Raw genomic sequence first — 23,115 nt, forward strand, 5'->3', positions numbered from 1 at the left:
TCAAGGCTTCCTAAAAAAATAGTAACCTGGGAATCAAACAGGGTCAAAGTACACAAATTACAATCCCTGCATAAGCTATAAGATTGGCTATTTGAGTAACAGCAAATATTGAGAGACGTTTTCTACTTAACTTAAAAGATAATATTGCTTGACAGAGCAATAAGTTGCCCAGATGATTCCAGGTATGCTTCAGACAAAAAGCTGGTTATTAAAGGAAATAAATTCAGAGATGGAACTGACTTTTCAATATAGTTATGTAGAATTTTCTGTTTAGTTGATTTAAACATGTTCTGTATTTAGACAGCAAATGGTCTCGGCTCTTCAGTTTTGCTGCATTTAAATGTAGAAAATTCGAGTTATCTCTTCCCTGCACCAGTTCAGGTAGGTAGGTGATCTGTATGTGTCCACCCTGCTGAGAAAGCATGTGTGTTCAAGGCTGAAGGAAGGAGTACTTTGGAAACCAATAAAATTATATTCACATTCCTTGATGTTATCAGGTGTGAGGACGCACATTGTTGCTACTGCCTGAATTCACGTAATAGCCACTTTTCCAAGTGGGTAAGATGCCACATCTCAGGTTTCCTTTATGCAGCCAAGAATTAGAGCACAAACATGCCTCTTGCTGTCCTGCACGCCCTGAGCCATGATGGTACCCAGTCCCACCAATGCAGATAACTATCCTCTTGTTTTCTGCATCCAGAGCTGTGCTGGGATTTCTCTTAAGCCGAAAAATGCCAAGAGCAGATTAAAAGCATTGTCTACTTGTTTTATCTTCCTCTGAAATGGAGGCAGTATCAGCAAATGTCAATTGATGTTCAAGCATAAAGGGGAACCTGAGCATCTCAGAAAATGTTTCTACACGACCTTTCTCCAACTAATTGTTTGATAGTGTTTTTCTATTTGTCCATATGTTCATTCAGCTATTGATTGAAAGTCATGATTTGTTATCGTTCTAGTGTCAGCTAGTTCTGGGAGCATTTATCTGTGTAATAGATAATTTTAGTTAAATATTACTTCTACTGTAGTATAAATAGCGTGGAGTAACTGTTTCTGAAGCAGGTCCAGAAATGGAGCTGATTTGTAAGATAGTTGTCTTCTTTCTGTTAATCTCTCCTAGCCTTGGGATAGATGGGGAATTTGCTCAGAATTTTATTGCCATTGCTGGACCTCTACCCAGTCAGTTAGTAGGTAGATTGCGTCTGCAGAACCAAGTGCTACCCAAGGAAGATCAGGACCCTACCATGGCTGAAGCCCATGATTACCTGTGCCAACAAGATCTTGTGACTCATGAGCTGCCCCAGTACTTCTCTCACCTTCATGAGATCGGGGTGACGCACTACAAAATTTTCCTGCCGTGGGCACGCATTCTTCCAAAGGGGGATGCCAGAAAGCCAGATGAAGCTCAAGTTCAGTGCTACCAGGAGCTGCTCAAGACCCTGGTTGCTGCAGACCTCACGCCGGTGGTAGTTCTGCACCACCAGCGTGTCCCTGGCACTGTGGCCACGGGTAGGAAAGCCAACACTTTTGCTGACCTTTTTGTGGAATACGCAGAGTTCAGCTTCCATGTTTTTGGGGATTTGGTTAATGTGTGGCTCACCTTCAGCGACCTGCCAGAGATCCTTAAAAGCCTGCCTTACGATGACCCCCAGTACGGAGCCCAGGCCCTAGCTGCCGCTCATGAGAGAGTTTACACTGTCTACCACGAGAAATACGCGCTGACGGGTAAGGAGAATGGTGAGAGGGAATTTTTAATATGACTTTTTCACAAATATTTTTTGATGGGATTAAATGGCAACTGCTACATGGCATCTCTCTGTAAATATGCTATCAGTGCTCCAGAACTACTTAGAAATCCTTGAGTAACAAGTTCCTTCAAATCCATATTTTGATAATTGTTTTATCATTTACTGGTAATTGCATTTTTCTTTAAATGATAGCCAAAATAGTTGGGGATAATATGTATGTGTATGTGTGCATATTTAATCTTTTAAGCATCAGGGAATTATTAAATAGCTTATGGTTAATTTGAGTAACACAAACCAGTACTTCAAAACCAAACATTATAATACTTTTATATGCTTTTTCTTTAAGGGCTGTTGTCCACATGCTCTTAATTTAAAGACCAGCAGATGCCCCTGATGAACTGTAGTCTCATACTGTTCATATACCAAACCTTAAATGTGTCCTGTAATGAAAGTGGGATTCTTTGATTCTTCTCCAGTCATCTCATTTTTAAAGCCTTACTACTTATTTCAATGTCATTGAAAACTGGGATTGCAATTGCTACCATTTCAGCTAAGAGAGGAAGATCATGCCATCAGTCAGCGGCTGTGCTCTTATGTATAATGGGTGTGAGTTTTTTCGCTAAGGCATGATGTGTTCCCAAGGAATACAGCTTTGAAGGTCCAGATCTAGCGGTCAAATTCAACTATCACTCTTCCACCCAAAAAGTGGAAATCTTTGTAAACGTATTTACAGAATCCACTTAAACGCTGGTCATGGTTTAAAAAGACATTTCCCATGTAATCAAAGGGAAATTATTTTATTTAACTTTAAAAAGTCAATTTAAAAAGTTAAATAAAGCAACATGAAACAAAATATTTACTTTTTAGCGTAAAATCATAGAATCACAGAATGGTTAGGGTTGGAAGGGACCTTCAAAGGCCATCTAGTCCAACCCCCCTGCAAGGAGCAGGGACATCCCTGACTAGATCAGGTTGGTCAGAGCCTCATCCAACCTGGCCTTAAACGTTTCCAGGGATGGGGCATCCACCACGTCTCTGGGCAACCTCTAAAATTACTCAAATCCAGTCTTATTCTATTTTTTTCTGTGTACAATGACAAAGTCGTAATAATCAAACTGTTTTGTAGATAGCAATGTATTTTTGTGTACCTCTTCCTGACACACAGAGGAAAAACTAAAAACTTCCTGAAATGTACCTCAGAACATGAAGAAATAAGGCCCAAGAAGTCTCCTATGAGATACTAATAGCGTGAGGACGTCTACAGTGTCCTTTGTTTGACTTTCCTCATTGCAGACATTGGGATTTTAAAGTAATTAAATCTTAACCCTACCTGTGTTTCACAGAGCGAGAGAATTTCACGTCTTCTATGATGGACACCTGGGATTTTCTAAGTAGTTGTCCTCTTGGGTCTGCCTTCTTTGTGCCTGGAGTTTTTCTGTCCCAGGCAGACAACTAGTAGAGCTGTCTGAGTCATAATTTTTCAAATTTTTAATTAATTAGTTTATTTTTTTTATTCTTGTATTTGTCAGGAATACTTTGCAGTACAGTTCACACTAGCTGGTGGTAGCCCATGGAAATTGCCCAGCTTCCCTCTCCTGCATCACCTGTCCCCCCAAGTTCCCAGCATCCCAGCAGCATCCAGCGCAGAATGGATTTTTAAAAATAACCACTGTAGGACCAGCAAAAAGGCATGAAATTAAAGATATTACTTAGAATTATGTATGGAGTTGCAAGGCACTGGACAGCTGTATTCAGATACACCTTCCGGCAAGCCACAGTGCTAAGATGTTTATGAGCATTCATGATAAGACAGGGTTTATTGACAAAGATTCCTTGAACTCTGCCTTTGAATTTCTACATTCTTCAACTCTCTGTTGAAATCATAATGGGTATTCTGAAATCAGCTACCTAAGTCTGTCTGATGTTCCACACCTTCAAAAATTTCCAACTGATTTTAAAATAACTGTAATGAACTGATATTTTTTTATTTGTCCTTAATATACTACCAGTAGACTGCCTTTTTTTTTTTTCCCAAGGTGGAAAGCTATCCATTGCTTTAGAAATGGATCACGTCTTGGATAGCGCATCATCAGAATTGCTTTCAGTTTCTCTTCAGGTAACACTTTAATAGACATTATTTCCAAAATTTGATTCAAATTAACTTGATTTTTATGTATAGGATCAAGTGACTTGTTGCAAGTTAAATAAAATTTTATCAAGTTGACCAATTGATCAACTTGGTAAATTTTACTTATTTGATTGGTTTGATCATGTGAAGCTTGCTGATTTTAAAAATGACTTCAGCATCCTTTCTTGGCTAGTAAGCACTGATTAAGATATATGGAGACATATTTGCTCTCATAGTTTATCAATATACATGCTTAAATGACAAGGTGCCTGCAAAAAGTGTACCCATTGTCATTTTCTTTGCAATTCTACTTAATGCACTACCAAAGAAATACATACTTTGTTTTTAAATCCACTTATTATGTTAAAACACAGACTGAGCTGTGCACAGGGATGGCGCAACGTGAGGAGAATATAATCTCTACAAAGATGATGCATCCTTTCTGTAAAGACCAAATTCTCTGTTAGTAGTCATCTTCACCTGATGTAGAATACTGTGAACAAATGACACTGCAAGTTTTTTCCTTGTATTCACAATCCTTCAAAACTTAGTAACAGGGCAAGCAGTGTTGTAGGCTTAACATTTCAAGGCTATTAGCAAGGTGTGGTTTTTAGGGAGAGGAAAGATGTTGTATTAGATGAGCTGACTAAACTACAACAAAGCCTTGGACTGATAAATAAACTGAAAGCTTATCGGTTTTTTTTTCCTACTTCATCAGCTGGTTTAATAAAATAATATGATCTATTCCTTTGATGACTTCTAGTGGGATAACACTTGTAGTTTGGAATGATTACAGATTTCTGCAGTGGACTTTCCCCTAAGGATTACTGATAAGGCCTACACGAACGACATAGTTGCAAAGGTTTCTCTGTCTGATTAATCATAGACAGTGTTACTAATTAAAGAATCAACTGTAAATCATTAATACTAAATTCATTAAATATGGCTAGAATTTTGTTTAGCCATTTGAATTTTACTTTGTTTAGAAGGAGAGATACAAGATGCATCTTCCCATATAGCATCCAACTCATTATATTGTCCAGCGCTCCCATATAGTGGTAAGGGTTTTTACTCCAGTAGTGTATCTGTATCAAACATTTCACAATTTTATATATTTTTTAATGTGATACCTGCAAAAACACCCAACATTTTACTCCACTGTGATTCTTTTCATTTTCTTATTTCCAGGATTCGGTAGACTTTCTGTCTCTCGGCTTTCAGTACTGTTGTGGAAATGAAACGGATTTCTACAAGAAATTGAACAAATTCCAGGTAATATTGTGCACAGTGCTAAAACTATAACAGCAACAACAGAGCATGAATAGAAGGGGAATTTCATGTTTCTTGATGCATGTCTAAACAGTTCTGATTTTCTGCGAGAGCTCAGACAACAGCTACACTAGGAAACAGGTGCCCACTTAGTTCTCTGTTGTTATTCTGACTTAAAAACAGGTGTTCGAAAGTGCTGGAAAGGGTCATCTTGGTAATGCTCATTACTGATGCATTGACGACTGGAATGGCATAATTCTTTTGCCCAGGACTGAAAAACCTTCTCTCTCTCTCTCTCTCACCCAAGTGTTTGATAAGCTGTTAGGCTAATACCTATACACTAAAAGACACTATTTTATTCTAACATGAGTTCTGCAGTGGTACTACCAAACTTCACAGCTCCTCATTAGTAGAGGCACTGCTAGAAATCTTCATGAGGATGAGTTTGTGAAAGGATGAGATCATGTGGCAGCAACAATGTCAGTGATGCTATAAGCTAGTACCTAATACCAGACCTCTGGTAGTGAACTGCATTCTTAAAATCAGTAAGGCGAGAGTCATCCAGCAACTGAGTAGCAGAATAAGGAGCTATGCATATGATTCATTCTCTTTAGGGTTACAGATTGCTGTGGTTACTCTAAAAATGTGGAGTGGGCTATTTATGGCAACAGATTGTTACCAAGTAAGCTTGCAAAAAAGGTGTCCTGGTTCTGGCTAGGACAGAGTTAATATTAGCTTGAGCTGGGAGGAGAACCCAGTTGGTGGCCTGTATGGCTGGGGCACCCAGCTGGGATAGTTAACTAATTAGCTAACAGCTAACAGGGGTTAATTTACCCAAATTAGCCAAAGGGCTGTTCCATCCCATGTACACATGCTCAGTGTGTAAGTGAGGAGGGTGCAGAGGGGAGCCTCCTGCTACGTGGGAAGAAACTGAGTGTGGAGACTTGTTGTAAGCTGTTGTACTGTATTTGTATTCCATCACTGATTTGTTTTCTTCTGTTATGGCTCTTAAATTTATTTTTTGTTTCATGTCAACCCAGGCATTTTTGCTGCCTTTTGTTTACCAGTTTTCCCTTCTGTTCCACTGGAGGGTGGGGGGAGTGAGAGAGAGACTGTGTAGTCTGGTCCCGACCAGGACTAAACTACAACAAAACGACGTAGTTCCTTGTGCCTTTTCAATGATGGGTCAAACACATAAGGTTTCTGAGGTTTATGGTTTGATTTGCATTGGGCTTTTTTTTGGATCAGAATGATGAGTGGTATCTAATGCTGTTCTGGTTTTGTTAGTGAGGGGGGGGCCTAAGGTGGCAGCTTCTGTAGGAAACTGCTAGAAGTCACTCCCCTTTGTTCAGTGGACTCGGCCGGGCCTAGGGTGGACCCACTGCTGGTCAAGGCCGAGCCAATTGGTAGCAGAATGTCCTGTGATAACATATTTAAGAAGGGGAAAATAGGAGAGAGGAAAAAAAAAAAAAGGGAAGAGAAGATGTGAAGAAGCTGAGAGGGGGCAGAGGCAGAGAGGAGGAGGCGCAGGCCTCGTGGGCCTTGCAGGCCTCACCCTCTGGCCTCTCGCCAGGCAGCCGACTGAAGAGATTCTGAGAGGCGTCTGCCAGCCTGTTGTGAAGAACTTTACTTGTGAGAGAAACAGCTGCCGACACCAAGGTCAGTGAAGAAGGAGGGGGAGGAGTAATGCAGCTCCTGGCCAAGATTCCCCTGCAGCCTGTGGTGAAGATCATGGGTGGAGCAGGTTGTCCCCCTGCAGCCTGTAGAGGTCCATGGAGGGGCAGAGATCCACTTGGAGCCCGTGAAGGACCCCACACCGGGGCAGGTGGATGCCTGAAGGAGGCTGTGGCCCATGGAGGGCCCTTGGGGCAGCTGTTCTGGACGGACTGCGCCCCGTGGAAGAGATGACCCACGCCGGAACAGTTTCACAAAGGACTGTGGCGTATGGGTGGGACCCCACAATGGAGCAGGGGAGGAATGTGAGGAGTTCTTCCCCCGACAATGAAGCAGCGCTGTAAAACAACGTGTGGTGAACTGACTGTAACCCCCATTCCCTCTTCTCCCGCCCTGTGCCGCTCAGGGGTGGAAGGTAGTAGAGATAATGTTAAGCTTGGGAAGAGGGAGGAGTGGGGAGAGGTTGTCTTGTTCTCTGTCTCATTGTCCTGCTAGTTTTAGTAATAAATGAATAGTTTTCCCTGAGTCGAGTCCATTTTGCCCGTAATGGTAACTTTAAGGATTTTCTCCCTGTCCTTTGTCTCAAACCTCGAGCTGTTTTTCCTTATATTATCTCTCCCTGTTCTCTTGGAGGGTGGGGGGAGTGAGAGAGAGACTGCGTAGTCTGGTCCCGATTGGGGCTGAACTACGACAAAATCTTACTCTGTTGATTTATGAATTTAACTTTGAAGAACTTTATCACTGATTCTCAGTCTTCTAGGAATTTCCTATTCTGTGTCAAAAGCAACAAACACCAAGAACAGGGTTTTACTAGCTGGCTGATGCTTCTTTTCGTACTAGTCTCTGACTTCTGTTTTTGCAGAGTGTCTGGAAGAACACAGAGATCTTGATTTTTAGTCTAAAGTTCCTTGATTGTGGTTCCATGGAAGAGAATCCTTTCATACCAGTAGCTGACATTGTCACAGGTGAGTGACATATTTCAAGAAGGAGAGGTTTTTTTTAGCTAAGCTCTGCATGACAAATTATAGAGGAAATTCAGAATTGTTCAGTCCAGACTGCTGCTATTAGATGAAATAACTTTCTGGTTTCTTTCATAGCCTTCTTGGAAAACTAAGGGTGGATGGTGAGTGTTGAGGGAGGGGAAACAGGAAATCTTCTCCAAAGCTTTTAATAATTTTCATCAGCCTCAGGTTGCACCAGGGGAGATTTAGGTTGGATATTAGGAAAAATTTCTTCACCAAAAGAGTTGTCAAGCACTGGAACAGGCTGTCCAGGGAAGTGGTGGAGTCACTGTGTCTGGAGGTATTCAAAAGTGGAGCTTAGGGACATGGTTTAGTGGTGGACTTGGCAGTGCTAGGTTTATGGTTGGACTCAATGATCTTAAAGGTCTTTTCCAGCCTAAAAGATTCTGTGATTCTATGATCATTTTTTAACATGAAATTGTAAATATCTAACAAAAACCCAACCTAGTTGATCTGAGAGAAATAGCTGTTAGTTATAAAAAGCACTTTGTTTCTAAAAACGTAATTGTATGTACAAGTAGTGTCATGCAGTCCATGGTATCTAAAGTGTGACTAAGTCCGTTACTTACCATTTATTTGTTTTCAGCCGTTAATAAAGAAGAGGCACATACAATTGGGTGTGATGTTAATGAATTCTTGGACTTCTTATCATCTCATGTTTTAAGGTACGGTTTTTGTCCTGTAAATCAGATATTATGATAAAATGGTGTCCTCTAGAAACCTATGTGCAGGCAGGGACAAGGTAGTTTTGGTGGTGAAGTCTGCTGTTAGTTGCTGAAAGAATTGAGCAGGAATGCCTTTCTGCTGAGCCCAGCCTCCTGCTATTATAGGCAATCCTCTATCCTAGTATTACCCCAATGTAATCCTCTTCCACTCTCTAATCCTTGGTTACCCAAATTGCACCTTCAAGCCAATAGTAACAAGTACGTTTTCCAAGCCTTCTGCTCTTTTCAAGAGCAAAATAGTTAAATAAATAAATAAATAAAGGCAATAGAGGCTTTCCTAGGGGAGAAACCAACTGGGCCTACAGAAATGTAGATGTCATTGCGCAGGGAGATGCTAAGGATTACAGAAGCAGAGCTGATTAATTTTAGCTTATCCCATGGAAACTCATGAGAGCAGTTGTAGCATGTGAAATCACTACACACTGCAAGGATTTTGTTTGCACCTTTGACCTAGCTGTAACGAATTATGAGAATCTGCCTGCAAAGAAATGGTCAGATATATAGCACTTCAGCTTCTCTGCAGTTAGCTCGTTGCACTCCTTTCATCTGCTGGCTGGGTGGCAGTAGGTTGGATTGGTCAGATGACAAAGGAACTATACCTTAAGTGGCTTATGTGAGCTCAAAGGGAAGCAAACGATTCCTTTATCCTCCATGTTTACAAGTTGTGTGGCACTGGCATCCACCCTGGAGATTTTAACTTCTTTTTATTCTTTTTCCAGCAAAACAAATACTCTACAGGAGAACCCAGATGCTGTTCTTGCCCCTCGCTCCTCCTATCAAACAGTTTGGGAAATGTTTGCTCAACAGTCTGAATTGGAGAGGGATTCTTTTCTGCAAGATGTTTTCCCAAGTGGTTTCCTCTGGGGCACATCCACAGGTGCCTTTAATGTTGAAGGAGCTTGGGCAGAGGATGGGAAAGGAGAGAGCATCTGGGATCAGTTTGGGCATGCAGGTCATGTCTACACAAACCAAACAGCAGACGTGGCATGTGACAGCTACTATAAAACCAGCTATGACATTTACCTCCTTAGGGGTCTTCATCCACAACTGTACAAATTTTCTGTATCCTGGCCTAGGATTTTCCCTGCTGGCACCAACGAAACTATCAACTCCAAGGGTGTTGATTATTACAACGAATTAATTAACCAGTTGCTAGACTCTAACATTGAGCCCATGGTGACTCTGTTCCACTGGGACCTCCCACAAGCTCTTCAGGTTCTTGGTGGCTGGCAGAATGACAGTATCATAGATGCTTTTGTAAACTATGCAGACTTCTGCTTTTCCACTTTTGGAGATCGAGTCAAGTTCTGGATTACTTTCCATGAGCCTTGGGTTATCAGCTATGCTGGCTATGGCACCGGAGAGCATCCTCCAGGAATCATTGACTCAGGAGTAGCATCTTACAAGGTAGGGATGCAGGAATAACTAGGATTCTGCAGCTGCCACTGTTGTATTGTTTTCCTCTGATGGTTCTGTACTTAGCTATGTTCAAGACTAACGTGGCCTCTGAGAGAACTATTTGCTTGTTGGATTTATGATACTTGCAAAAAAGGGGTTTGTTAATGGATGCTAGATGTTTAAATTTCATTTTTCTATTCTGAAAGCTGTTGTTGATGGATAGCCAGGTTTTTCTGCTTATTCCAAAACATACTGCACTCTCTGGCTATGATTATTTGTTTTGTCAAGGTTTCCTCTTTTGTATGGAGGCAATGTTCTCATGTGGCAATAATGTCAATGCTTAAGAGTTCTTGTGCAAAGCAGTATGACTCATATTCCTCTGCTTTCTGTCCTCAGGTGGCTCATACAATTCTCAAGGCTCACGCCAAGGTCTGGCACCTCTATAACGACAAATACCGTTCACAGCAACTGGGAAAGGTGGGGCTGGTGCTGAACTCGGATTGGGCTGAACCTAAGACTCCAACCAACTCCGAGGATGTGAGGGCATCTGAGAGGTACCTGCAATTCATGCTTGGCTGGTTTGCTCACCCTGTATTTGTTAATGGTGATTATCCAGATATCCTGAAGGCTCAGATCCAGGAAGTAAACCAGCAGTGCTCCACAACTGTTGCACAGCTGCCTCTGTTTACAGACGAGGAGAAGTCCTGGGTGAAAGGAACTGCAGATTTTTTTGGTCTTTCCCATTACACTTCCCGCCTGGTCAGTGCCAAGACTAATGGGACCTGCACACCAGGCTACGAAAGCATTGGGAACTTCTCCTTGCATGTAGATCCTTCTTGGCCACAGGCTGCCTCTTCTTGGATCCATGTGGTCCCTTGGGGATTAAGGCGGCTGTTGAAATACGTGTCTCAGGAATACACGGGGACAAAGATCCCAATTTACATAGCAGGAAATGGTGTGCCGACAGAAGACACAGGAGATCTTATTAATGACACTCTGCGAGTGGATTATTTCAACCGGTACATCAATGAGGCTCTAAAAGGTATGGAGAAGTTTAATTAATTAATTAATTAATTAATTTAATAATGGCAACTAGTTGTTCTAAGCCTTCTATGGTGGTTAACTGTAAAACATCACCACTTACATAATGATATGAGGTCAGCTGCCTGTAGTGTGACCTCATACACTTCAGCCTATCTGGTGTCCAGATATGAAACTCTCCATTCTGTTTAGATATGGGAGTAGGTTTTTCATATATATGGGTCGGACCCATATACATTCATATATATGTAGCCTGGACCCTAGCATCAGTATTTATATACTTCAGCTCCCCTGAAGGTGTTTTGCTTGCAGGCAGGCTCTTGCCTGTAGATCAGGACTGTACTGTCTTTACTGATTAGGAAGATCTAACTGACATCATCCGGTACCATTTCAGGTTAGAATTTTTAGGGAGATATTTATATCTCAATCACTTTGAGCAAGGTTCAAGGTATGCTTGTATCTTTGCAAACTGTGTCTAATTGACGTGAAATAATATTAGTAACTGACGTTCTGGACAGGTATAGAGATTAGAGATTTTGAATAGAGATTTGGTTGATACTCTCTTGAGATACAAATCAATACTGTCAGGAAATTTTATTAAATATGCTATATTAAATAGGTTGGTGATCACTGTACAGCATTTGATCTTCTTGACCTAGTTATCAAGATACTGATAGAATTGCTAAAGGAGCTACAGAAAACACAATTTAGGATTGCTGCTATGCCTCAGCAGAAGTAAAGAAGATGGACTGCATATGGGAAGTGAGCTTTTCTGGAAAAAGAGAGATTTAGTGCTTTTTTGTAGGCAATGTGAGAAAGGATGCTGGACTTGCCTCTGCTGGTATTGGATACACTGTTCTGCTAAAAGAAACTCCTGTGCTCAGGGAAGATAAGCAAGCACTGAAAAGATGTGATGTTTCAGTTTAACCATAGTGTTAAATCTAAAAGTGCACCAAGTACCTAAACTGATGAATTGCGTTGAACACAGGGAAAGGGATACCAGTGGCACAAATGTCCTGTACTCGGATATCTCGACTAGTATTTCTTCTGTCATGCATTTTTATCACTAAGCATTTGACCAGCTCATACTACGGTGCTGACTGTTTTTCTTGCCAGATACTCTAATTGTTCAGGGGGGTTTCTTGCCCAAAAGACCATTTGTAGATGTTTGGCTTGTGACACTGTTGCCTTCCATTGTGCTGTGCTTGTATTGTGCTGCATTCAGAAAATGTTCGGATCAATAACAGTGTCTTGTATTGTTTCTGTGACAGCGGTAAAACTAGACGCCGTTGATGTTCAGTCATATATTGCTCGATCCCTGGTTGATGGCTTTGAAGGCCCAGTGGGGTACAGCCTAAAATTTGGGCTACATCATGTGAATTTTGAAGATAGCAACAGACCAAGGACTCCCAAGGCATCTGCTTATTTCTATTCCAGTGTTATTGAAAAAAATGGTTTCCCATCCAAAGTCTTGGACAGAATTTCTAAACCGGTGGTGTTTGACCTACCCGTGCCATCAAAGTTGCTGAATTTGCCAGCATCAGAAGTCCCTTCCAAGGCAAAGGTGGTCTGGGAGAAGTTTTCATCTCAAACAGACTTTGAAAGGGACATGTACTTTTACGGGACATTCCCAGAGGACTTTACATGGGGTGTGTCATCTTCTGCCTACCAGATAGAGGGAGGCTGGGATGCTGATGGCAAAGGACCGAGCATTTGGGATAACTTCACCCATGTTCCAGGGAATATAAAGAATAATGATACTGGGGATATAGCTTGTGATAGCTACAACAAGGTGGAGGAAGATATTTACCTGCTGAGAGCCTTAGGGTTAAAGAACTATCGTTTCTCCCTGTCCTGGTCTCGCATTTTCCCCAGCGGAAGGAACAACTCAATAAACAACCATGGAGTTGATTACTATAACCGACTCATTGATGGACTGGTTGCAAACAACATCACTCCAATAGTCACTCTCTACCACTGGGACCTGCCACAAGCTCTCCAGGACATTGGTGGCTGGGAGAGCAGCGTGATGATTGACCTGTTTGATAGTTTTGCAGACTTCTGTTTCCAGACCTTTGGGGACAGAGTGAAGTTCTGGATTACGTTCAATGAACCCCAAGTCATTGCCTGGGTTGGCTATGGTGAAGGGACATTTCCACCCAATGTCCATGACCCTGGCAGTGCTCCCTACAGGGTTACCCACATCTTACTGAAAGCTCATGCCAGGGTCTACCACACATATGATGACAAATACAGAGCAAGTCAGGGAGGGATCATTGCTCTGTGTCCCAATATTGACTGGGTTGAGCCGAAGACACTGAGCGACCCCAGGGACATAGAAGCTGCAGACAGATACCTGCAGTTTTTGGTGGGGTGGTTTACACACCCCATTTTCAAAAATGGTGACTACCCTGAGGTCATGAAGTGGAAAGTTGGGAACAGGAGTGAGCTCCAGAACCTGCCATCTTCTCGCCTACCGGTTTTCACAGCGGAGGAGCGTGAATACATCAGGGGCACGGCAGACGTTTTCTGCTTCAACTCCTACACCTCCAGAATTGTAACCCATTCAACGACGCGGTTGAGGCCCTTCTCTTACGAGTATGACCAGGAAGTTTCAACAGAGGTTGACAGCTCCTGGCCTTCCTCAGCTGTTAGTCGCCATCGGGCTGTGGCCTGGGGGCTGAGGAGGCTACTGAACTGGATCAAAGAAGAATATGGAAATCCCCCAATATACATAATTGAGAATGGGGTGGGGATAAAGACCAAATCGGATGTTGATGACAATAGCAGGATATTTTACTACAAAACATACATTGATGAAGCTTTAAAAGGTACCAGTGTTTGCTTTTTTTCTGTTTGTGTTGTGTGTCTCCTCTCTAGATTTCTGGTTACTTTATTCCTGTGAAGAATAGTTTTTAATAGTGACTGGTATCAGTCTTTAAATATTCTGAATACAATAAAAATATAGTGTTTCTTTTTATGATCTCCTTTGCATGGCCATTGTGTGCTTTGTATCCTCTAACTATGAAGAGTCTCTTAATGATCGTAGTTGACCAATGGCAGCTTTATGAAGCTAGAAGCGTGTAAGTGCTTGCATGTGAATTCCTTGTGCTTCATTTAACGTGTGATTATGCTACTGACACTGTTCCATTTGTTTCTGATCTTTCAGCTTACAAGTTGGATGGTGTTAATTTGAGAGGATACAACGCTTGGTCTTTCATGGATAACTTTGAATGGTTGGATGGTTATGATCCAAGGTTTGGATTGCACCAGGTTGATTTTGACAATCCCAACAGGCCAAGAACTCCAAAGCGCTCTGCTGTGTACTATGCAGAAATCATCCGCAATAATGGTATCCCATTGCCAAAAGAAGATGAATTTTTATACGGAGAGTTTCCAAAGAACTTCTTGTGGAGTGTAGCAACTGCAGCGTATCAGGTTAGGAAACAGAGACATACTCTTAAAGTATCTGTGGACAGTTAATTCATTTTGGATGAGACACCTACAGCTTTTGCAATGTTAGGTTTTTATTGTAGTTGAGGGTTAGGGTAACAACTGCTGTAAAAGGGAGGAACTTGGAGATATTTAAGGACACAGTTATACCACAGGAACTGAGACAGCAGCATGGGCTTTACAAGAGCCAGCCAATGTGGAGTGGCAGGTGAACTGAAACAATGCCTGTCCTGTGACATTGTGCTTTGCTAGTATGTCTTCATTGAGGCCAAAGGGGTCTTACTAGTTTGATACAGAAAAAGCATTGCTATTTCTAGTCTGAAGCTGATAAGTCAAAATATTGTGTGGTGCCACAAAGACTAACAGGCTGAATTCTTTTCTAGGCCAAGACCTAAATTTAGGGTTTACTAAAAATTCCCCTTCCTCTTCAATTACAGATTGAGGGAGGATGGAGAGCAGATGGGAAAGGACTCAGCATTTGGGACCAGTTCTCTCACACTCCCTTGAAAATCAGCAATGATGACACTGGGGATGTAGCTTGTGACAGCTACCACAAGATTGAGGAGGATGTGGAAATGCTGAAAAACCTCAAGGTGTCTCACTATCGCTTTTCAATCTCCTGGTCCCGCGTTCTCCCGGATGGGACCACCAGATACATCAATGAAATGGGACTGAACTACTATGAAAGGCTTATCGATGCGCTTCTGGCAGCTAACATTATGCCTCAGGTAACCAAAACCAGTAACTTTCAGGTAACTAGAAAATAGCAGAACCCAAGCCTGATGCTCAGAGCACATCTGTGTGTTTCCCTCCATGCCCTTCTTCACAGAGAGATTGGTTGTCATTGTGTTTTGCAAGGAAACATGATTTTTGCATAAGCAAATGAACTGGGAATATAGTGATATGTTAGAAAATACTACCCAGAAAGATCACAGTAACCTTACTGTTGGCTACTTCCAATTACCTTCTTGTCCCTCGTGTGCTTGGAAGTGGATTCCACAAGGACCAACACAGTAATCTTTCAGGAGACTGAGGTGAGGCCAACTAACCTGTGGTTCCCAGGATTGCCCTTGGAGATGGGTGTAACATTATTCTCTTCCCAGGAGTCAGGAAGCTCCACTGATCAGCATGGTTTGTCACATATTATAGTGGACAGTGACCTCGCCACTACATCAATCGGCTCTTTCAGTACCGTTGGGTGAATCTGATCTGTGCCTGTAGATTTGGACACACAGCTTTTCCGCTTCTGCGTGTTGCTTCTCCACTGCTGGCTGTCCCTGTCCTCCCAAACCATGCGGATACATGTAGGGAACGCACATGGCTGCATCAAACGCTGCATACATGTGTATGTGCACAATACAGAAGGCAATCCGGGAGTACCTACACAAGCGGCAGATGAAGCCTAAGCAAACCAGTGCTCTGGACTGGTCCAGTGGATGTAGAAGCCCAAACAGGTGTTCTGTTGGACTGTATTTCATCTGAGAGTCAGGGCAGGTGCAGCAGTTCTCCACTGACGAGTTCCTGCTATCACTAGGTTGTGGTGGATTTTGGTAAAAGCTTAATCTTCACCATCAGGCAGTCCCTAGAGTTTGAGTAATTTCCCTGTGTCCTAAAGAAACTGAAATACTGGCAAAAAAAGTATTTTATTTGAATGCATGACTGATTGCTACGAACTCAAACACCATTAAGAAGAGGTAGCTGAAGGTCAAAGCACAGTTTATTTATGTTCATAAATGAGGCGGAGTTACTGTCCTTAGTTCCAAAAGTAAGAGTGGCTGGTTGAGTCCTTTCTCTTGCTGTCTTTCCCCACAGGTAACTCTCTACCATTGGGACCTCCCACAGGCGCTGCAGAACATCGGTGGGTGGGAGAACGATACTATAGTTCAGAGGTTTAAGGAATATGCTGAGCTCCTTTTCCAGAGACTGGGAGATAAAGTGAAATTTTGGATAACCCTTAATGAACCTTACAACACCGCATATTTAGGCTATGGTGCTGGCACAGCTGCTCCAGGTAGGACTGCTGGGCATAACCTTGGAGCCTTCTCAGCGCTGTAGGCACAACTCTGGTTTATGCTGCAGAAGAGCAGATGCGAGGGGCTTGCAAAGGATGGTGTGGTTGGGATCAATGGGGTTTGGACTGCTGTGAGGTGGTGAACGGGTCCTTCTTTCACTTTGCCTGTCCCCTCCAAGACCCATCCTCCTCCTTCCACTCCTTTGACCCACCCTTTCTTTGTAGCCTCTGACTACACTTGCTGCGTGGAGCAGACCTCATTTCCAGACCAGCTATCTCTGCCAAAGCAGTGAATTCAGCCTAGGGCTGAGCCTGAGCGCACCAGGCACTGCACATTTATTCTTTTCTCAGCAGGCTCTAAGTGTCCTGGGTGTTGTGTTAACCTGGGAAGCAGCTGATGAGAAAGCCGGGAATTGCTGCCCTACTGCCTGTGCTGTCACTGTCTCTGCAGGCATCTCTGTTCGGCCAGGGCGAGCCCCTTATGTAGTGGCACACAACTTAATAAAGGCCCACGCGGAAGTCTGGCACCTCTACAATGAGACCTACCGGGCCAAACAAGGAGGATTAATCTCTATCACCATCAATTCTGACTGGGCAGAACCAAGGAACCCACACAACCAGGAGGACATCAGTGCTGCCAGACGGTACTTGCAGGTACAGACACCTCGGTCACAGCTCTCCCTGCTGCTCCTGGGTTTGCTCGTGGTGGCACGCCGTCCCTGGGTGCTGGAGATGCCCAGAGCCCTGGTCAGCATCTCACTGAAAGAAAAGGATGAGCCAGGGGTGTCGCTGCAAGGAAACGGATCAGCCTCTTCTGCTGGCTGATCAAGTACGCAACAGAAATGAGAAAAAATATGTTGCAGGGACAAAAGCTTACTAAATTTACTGCCATTATACAGGCATCCCTGGGTAACTCCATGTGTCTGTCAATTATAAATTCAGGTACTGCCTATAAAGCAGCACATGAAGGAGAAATGGTTAAATCCCTTGTTTTGATACATAATTTATCCTTCTCCCTTATTTCCTGGCTTAGTTTTATCTAGGCTGGTTTGCTCATCCCATTTTCAAAAACGGTGATTATAGCGAAGTGATGAAAACGAGGATTCGGGAACGCAGTCTGGCTCAGGGTCTGAGCCAGTCCCGGTAAGAGCCCAGGCTTTATCTGCTTTTGTTTCACTTGCTGTGCTGAAACCTGCTTTTCTGATAGATGTGCTAAATTTCAATGATTCTACTACAATGTTACTGTAAAAATCTTAGTGTATCCTCACAGAAAAAATCTAGTGTACATTTTGCCTGTTCCCTGTCTTCACCTCTCTTGCAAACTAAATTTATTGATATAACTAATATATCTCTGAGGTAATAAGCTGGCAGCTCAGAGCGATACAGTAAATGCTCTGCGTCAGACACAGTGCTTTACCTGACGACTGTGGTAAATGTGTTTTAACTGTTCTTAAAACTGTACTGAACTCGAGCACTGAGAACTCATTGGTCCCTCTGAATTACATTTCTTATTTTCCCTTCCCATTAATCATTCTCAATGTTACTGCGGTGGCAGTGCTCCATCATGAATGCTTTTCCTTTTCTCTCCCTTCCTAGGCACATAAAAGGAAAGCACTTTTTTCACCCCTTCACTTTAATAGCCATCTTAAGTCTGGGGCTATTCCTGATCATTCCTCTCTGAAAAGGGGAAAGACCTCTTGTTTTGAAATGAGGGCAATGGTGAAAGAGTCAGAGTGTGCTCTGCAGCAAAGGCAGGTGTCTTCAGGATTCGAGTTACGCTTTTGTATGTGCCCGAACACTTGCATTCTTGGGTACTTTTTTGGACACGTTATGTCTTCTCTGGCAGTTGCTGCCATTAATAAGAGAGCACTGTGCGTTGTTTTATGAGATAATGTGCCCAAGCATCTCAATCTGGGGAAGAAGTCCTGTCCTCAGTCTAAGACTGCAAACTCTCAAGCATCACCAAATTGCCAGGAGCACTGCCTGCGTTTTCAGCAGGGGTTGCCTAGGGACCTACTTAGCAAGAGGATTTTCTCCCTCTTCTGCTAAAAGAGAGTTGAAACCTTGCTCCAGGGTACCCTGGATGTCCCAGACTCCGTTTCTTACTCTGTGTAGGGCTGCAGATCCTAAAGAGGAATGCTCTTCCCTGAGGAGGCCTCGCTTTTGAAAGGTGACAAGCACTTCGGGATTAAATGGCAGCCTCCAAACACAGAGCCCAGTTCCCAGTTTCTCCTGGGTTTTCCTGTGTTCCTCCAGAAGGATCCCAGTATCTCCTCTTGTGCACGTGGTGCTGGTACCAGGGATTACCAGCATTACACACAGGGTGTGTTTGAAGTGTGGATCTCGGGGAGAAAGCTCCGAAGTTTTTGTTTCCCATGTAGAAGCCAGAGTTTGAGCCACCCCTGGCTTAGCTTCTGCAATGGCCTACCAAGCAGTACTACCGCCACACAGGGAAGAGCTCCTCTTGTAGCAGATGCCTGCTCCTCTTGCTGTGAAGCACAGCTTAGTGCAGACAGCTGGTTGCACCTTCAGTGTATGCAAGCAGGAGTATGGTATTTTGAGGGGGCTCATGACAGCTCCCCTGAGGGGACAGGACCCTCTGGGTATCACTGGCTGCTAGGAGGCACCGTTTCATGCTTCTCTCTGTCAGAGCCACCCATGCTCTTGCATGAGACAGCTCACTCGCAAGCACAGGACATGACAACCAAAATGAGTGTCACCAGCTTGTTCCAACGCATTCCTCACTGGGCATGCACTGTTTCTTGTCTCATAAAGCAGAATGACAGTCAAACTTCTTGTTTGACCATGAACAGGACCTCTAGCCCTCAACTGTCTCTTTTCTGGTTAGTGAAAGGTCCTTTCTTGGAGAACGTTAGATCAGGCAGCATGAATTCCATGTTCCTGCAAAAGCTTAGTTTAGTTTCTACAATAGGACCGAGGAGGGGTAGAAGCAAAAGAAGGGGAAATCCTGAGAAGATTTAGATTTTGAGGGGCTTATGCTTTTCTTTGTTTTCTGTTGCAGACTTCCAGAATTTACTGAAAGTGAGAAGCAAAGAATTAAAGGCACATATGACTACTTCGGTCTAAATCATTACACTACAGTTTTAACATACAACGTGAACTATCCTACCGGTGTTTTGTCGTATGACTCTGATAGGTAAGAGATGAATGTAAATTATTGGTCAAGTAAAATATGCACACCTGGAGCCTCGGCCAACTCAGCAATGTAAGCTGATAGCAAATGAAGCAGAGGGATGGGTATTTTAAGCTGTTATAACCAATACTAGGGAAAATATCCCCAAACAATACCTTGTAGTGCTGCTGTTTTCATAAAAGTCCAGCAACAGCCCTTTTTTTTACAGACCTGATGATAAACGTGACCGTTTAAAACGGCACAAAGAAAATTAGAGGATCTACTAAAGGAAGGAATCTCCACTTCTGAGTCTCTCAATGGTTTAGGATCAGCTGTAAACAGTATTTATCATATTTCCTGCCCCTGATCTGCAGTTTGACCTGATAGATTATCCTGGTTTATGGATATGGCTCCATTTGCTGTTAAACAGTTGTTAGTTCCCTCACCACATCGGGTAAATGTAAGCACAAAGTCTAAAAAACTAAATCACTTCCAGCTTGCCACAACGTCACCTCTGGTTCTGTGTATGCAGAACTCGGCACCGTATTTCTCAGCCTGGCAGCAGTGAGGTGCCAGGCACTGGGACTGGTCCCTTGATCAGCGTGTCTTCCTCTGCAGGGGTGTAGCTTCAGTAACCGACCGCAGCTGGCTGAACTCTGGTTCCTTCTGGCTAAAGGTGACACCTTTTGGTTTCCGAAAGCTCCTGAGATGGATAAAGGAAGAGTACAACAACCCTCCTATTTACGTGACTGAAAATGGGATCTCGGAAAGGGGAGCCATAGACTTGAATGACACTTGGCGCACACATTACTATCGGAGCTACATTAACGAAGCACTGAAAGGTAGGAATGAGTATTTAAATCTAGGCATCCAAATTGCTAGAGAGCAGCAGCATCTCGCCACAAGACCGTGTGTAAAGCAAGTTGTGAAGAGCTGAAAGACCACTGCCATCACATTTGCAAGCTGCACACCCACATGGGTTTACTGGGTCCATTTCTGAGAGCCTTTGGGTTTAGCACAGACTGGCCATGGAGAGGCAGGCCTCTGCAGGGAAAGGTGAGCTAAAGGGAGAACAAGCCCTGCAGGGTGACTGCAGCTTCCTTGTATTACTGCATCTGGCAGGAAAAGGTGCCACCACTTGATGGGTTAACTGTTAGGAATACCGATTTGAACTTCTATGTCTAAAAGCTGCATCTTTAAAAAAACCAACCAACCAAAAAAAAAAAAAAAAAAACAACCCAAAACCAAACCCCAAACTAGTTTCAATTACAGCAGTGGGCAAGCAACATCAGTGAAGGACTCCTTCAGTTTGCGTTTCTGACACACTGGGGCCTGTCAGCCAGATGTTTACAAAGTGCTTGTTTGCTCCCTTTTAGCAGCAAGGGCCCCACAAGCACTTGTTTAAGCAGAAGTTACACGTTGATGGCTCTTCTTCTCTGTTCCTAAACTCTTGTTTATTGGACAAAAGCTTTGATTTTTGGAGCAGAGGAAAGCAGTCTCCAGTACTGGCAGGCTGACTGAGCTACTCTGGTTGCTCCTCCGCTGCAACTTGGCAGCAGAACTACCTCAGACCAACTGAGCTAAGGCATCATGAGCGAGAGGTGGGGATGGGGAGACAGTAAAACCAGAGCCAGTGTGGCAAAAAACCTCACTGTTGGCCTAGTGGTGATGTCTCCCGTCACCCAGCTGCACAACTAATCTGTTCTGTCTGGTCCTGGTAACAGCTGTTGTGCTCGATGGCGTTGACTTACGAGGCTATGCTGCATGGACGCTGATGGACAACTTTGAGTGGGCAGTGGGCTTTGATGAAAGGTTTGGGCTCTATCACGTGAATTTCACAGACCCCAACTTGCCGCGGCGCCCCAAGGCCTCTGCCAGGTATTACTCCCAGATCATAAGCTGCAATGGGTTTCCCGACCCAGCAACGGGCCCACATCCCTGTCTGGAGCTGGAGCCTGAAGGTAAGTGATAGAGCAAAAATCCTGCTTGTGTATGTGCATCTCATTCTAGTCCCAAAAGATTTCCGTAATCTATAGTCTCCAAAGACACCATTATTTTCTGTAATACTCTTTTTAAGGGCTCCAGTAGCGCACTGACTAGTCCTCAGTTATGACTGAAGACATTCATGTGGAATTGTGTCACATCTGTATGTCAAAATTTTGTGTAATAGCACCTTGATAACATGCCTGTGTCCAAAATGCAGCAAAAAGTTATTCCATTCTCCTTTTCTGTGCTTAACAGAACTACCCAAGGTGTTTTCCAAACATTCAGTATTTCCACATCACTTTTTCTAAACTATTTTGAATACTTTATACAAATCAGTGTTTTTGGTAAGCCTTTGGAAATGGTCTTTTGTCATTTACGTTCTCTGAATTAGAGGCATACATTGAACAGGTTTTAAAATAATTGTTATCAGCTTTAGGGGCTGCCAGAGCCTACTTCCCTCTCCTGGCATCTCAAGAGTTAAACTGTGAACCACAATTGCGCCTTTACACTGAGCTGAAACTGTGCAATGCACACACACACACGTGAGAGTTCACTCCTGGCTGTGTACTAATACTTCCTTATTGTTTCCCCACGGACAGTGACCCCAACAGATGCCACACCAGGGCCAGCTGACGGCGTGCGCTTTCTGGGATTAGATTTAACGTCGCAAAGGGCAGAAATAGCCCTGTATGTGCTTTTTGCTCTTTCTGGAGTTGGGGTATTGGGCTTGGCTCTTTTTGCATGTATGTATGGAAAGTCATCCAAAAAATCTCGCAAACGGTCACACATGCAACTTACTAAACTGTGAAGCTTCCACTTGCTAAAGTGTTTGTTTGCTTTGTTTCTTATAAGAAGAAAAGCCTGTAGCACTCAGAAAAGAAACCTAGTGCTTGTCCTGCTGCAGCTTTGTGTCCTGCCTTAGAGATAGCTCCTCAGCATTTTGCTGTTTGCTTACCAACTTCAAAATACAAAGGAAACTTTTTTGTCTATTCTTAGCTGTCTCTTTTCTCCCCAGACATTATTGATTTGATTTCTTAAAAGTAAATCTGCATAAGAATTCTGAACTCAAACTGTTCTTGCTTCAACATCTCTTGGATGATGCGGGTCTCTTCAAGGGATCGGAGACCATTCCCTAGAAACTCTACTGATGCTTAGTGGTTTTTAAAGACAATTTATTGTCTATATGGATGAAAAACTGCTCCCTAGGAGAATGTACTGTTCCATTGCAGCTACTGCCCTGGGCTCTTCCCCCGTCTATTGAATGTACAGTATTTTTTGAACTATGTATCATAAACTATTAAAAGAACAATGCAAGTGACCCTAGTGCTATGCCTTCACTTGTGAATGGAGTGCAATACTGAATTAAATCTCCTTTAAATAGGAATCTGAAGCAGTGCAGTGCACCTGTAATAATTGGGTTATGTGGGGGAAGGAAGGCTGATACCCTTCCTCGCAGGAAGGCTATAACCCTTCCTCCACAATTAAAGCTTCCACGCTCTTGTGGTGCAGCCTTCTGCTAACAACAGTTCA

At 43.2% G+C, this 23,115-nt stretch overlaps 1 protein-coding gene across 1 annotated transcript; it reads left to right on the forward strand.

The window, feature by feature from the left end:
- Positions 1-1,067: 1,067 nt before the first annotated feature.
- LCT (lactase) lies at positions 1,068-22,858 on the forward strand. Its single transcript, XM_086750620.1, has 17 exons — positions 1,068-1,722; positions 3,782-3,861; positions 5,062-5,145; positions 7,679-7,781; positions 8,425-8,503; positions 9,283-9,970; positions 10,358-11,003; positions 12,274-13,833; positions 14,172-14,440; positions 14,893-15,183; positions 16,268-16,466; positions 16,918-17,120; positions 17,500-17,609; positions 19,489-19,623; positions 20,218-20,441; positions 21,324-21,560; positions 22,185-22,858. Exons 1-17 carry the CDS (start codon positions 1,068-1,070, stop codon positions 22,391-22,393), a joined length of 5,772 nt encoding a protein of 1,923 aa, XP_086606746.1. The 3' UTR covers positions 22,394-22,858.
- Positions 22,859-23,115: the final 257 nt, after the last annotated feature.

Source organism: Chlamydotis macqueenii, chromosome 6, assembly GCF_036417535.1.
Source record: "Chlamydotis macqueenii isolate bChlMac1 chromosome 6, bChlMac1.mat, whole genome shotgun sequence".
NCBI lineage: Eukaryota > Metazoa > Chordata > Aves > Otidiformes > Otididae > Chlamydotis > Chlamydotis macqueenii.

What these genes read in the sequence shown, in the direction of transcription:
- LCT (XM_086750620.1), top strand. Translation starts at nt 1,068, where the DNA reads ATGGAGCTGATTTGTAAGATAGTTGTCTTCTTTCTGTTAATCTCTCCT. An exon ending in CGAGAAATACGCGCTGACGG is followed by an intron (nt 1,723 to 3,781) that starts GTAAGGAGAATG and finishes TTTTTTCCCAAG; the next exon opens with GTGGAAAGCTATCCATTGCT. An exon ending in TCTGGAGCTGGAGCCTGAAG is followed by an intron (nt 21,561 to 22,184) that starts GTAAGTGATAGA and finishes CCCCACGGACAG; the next exon opens with TGACCCCAACAGATGCCACA.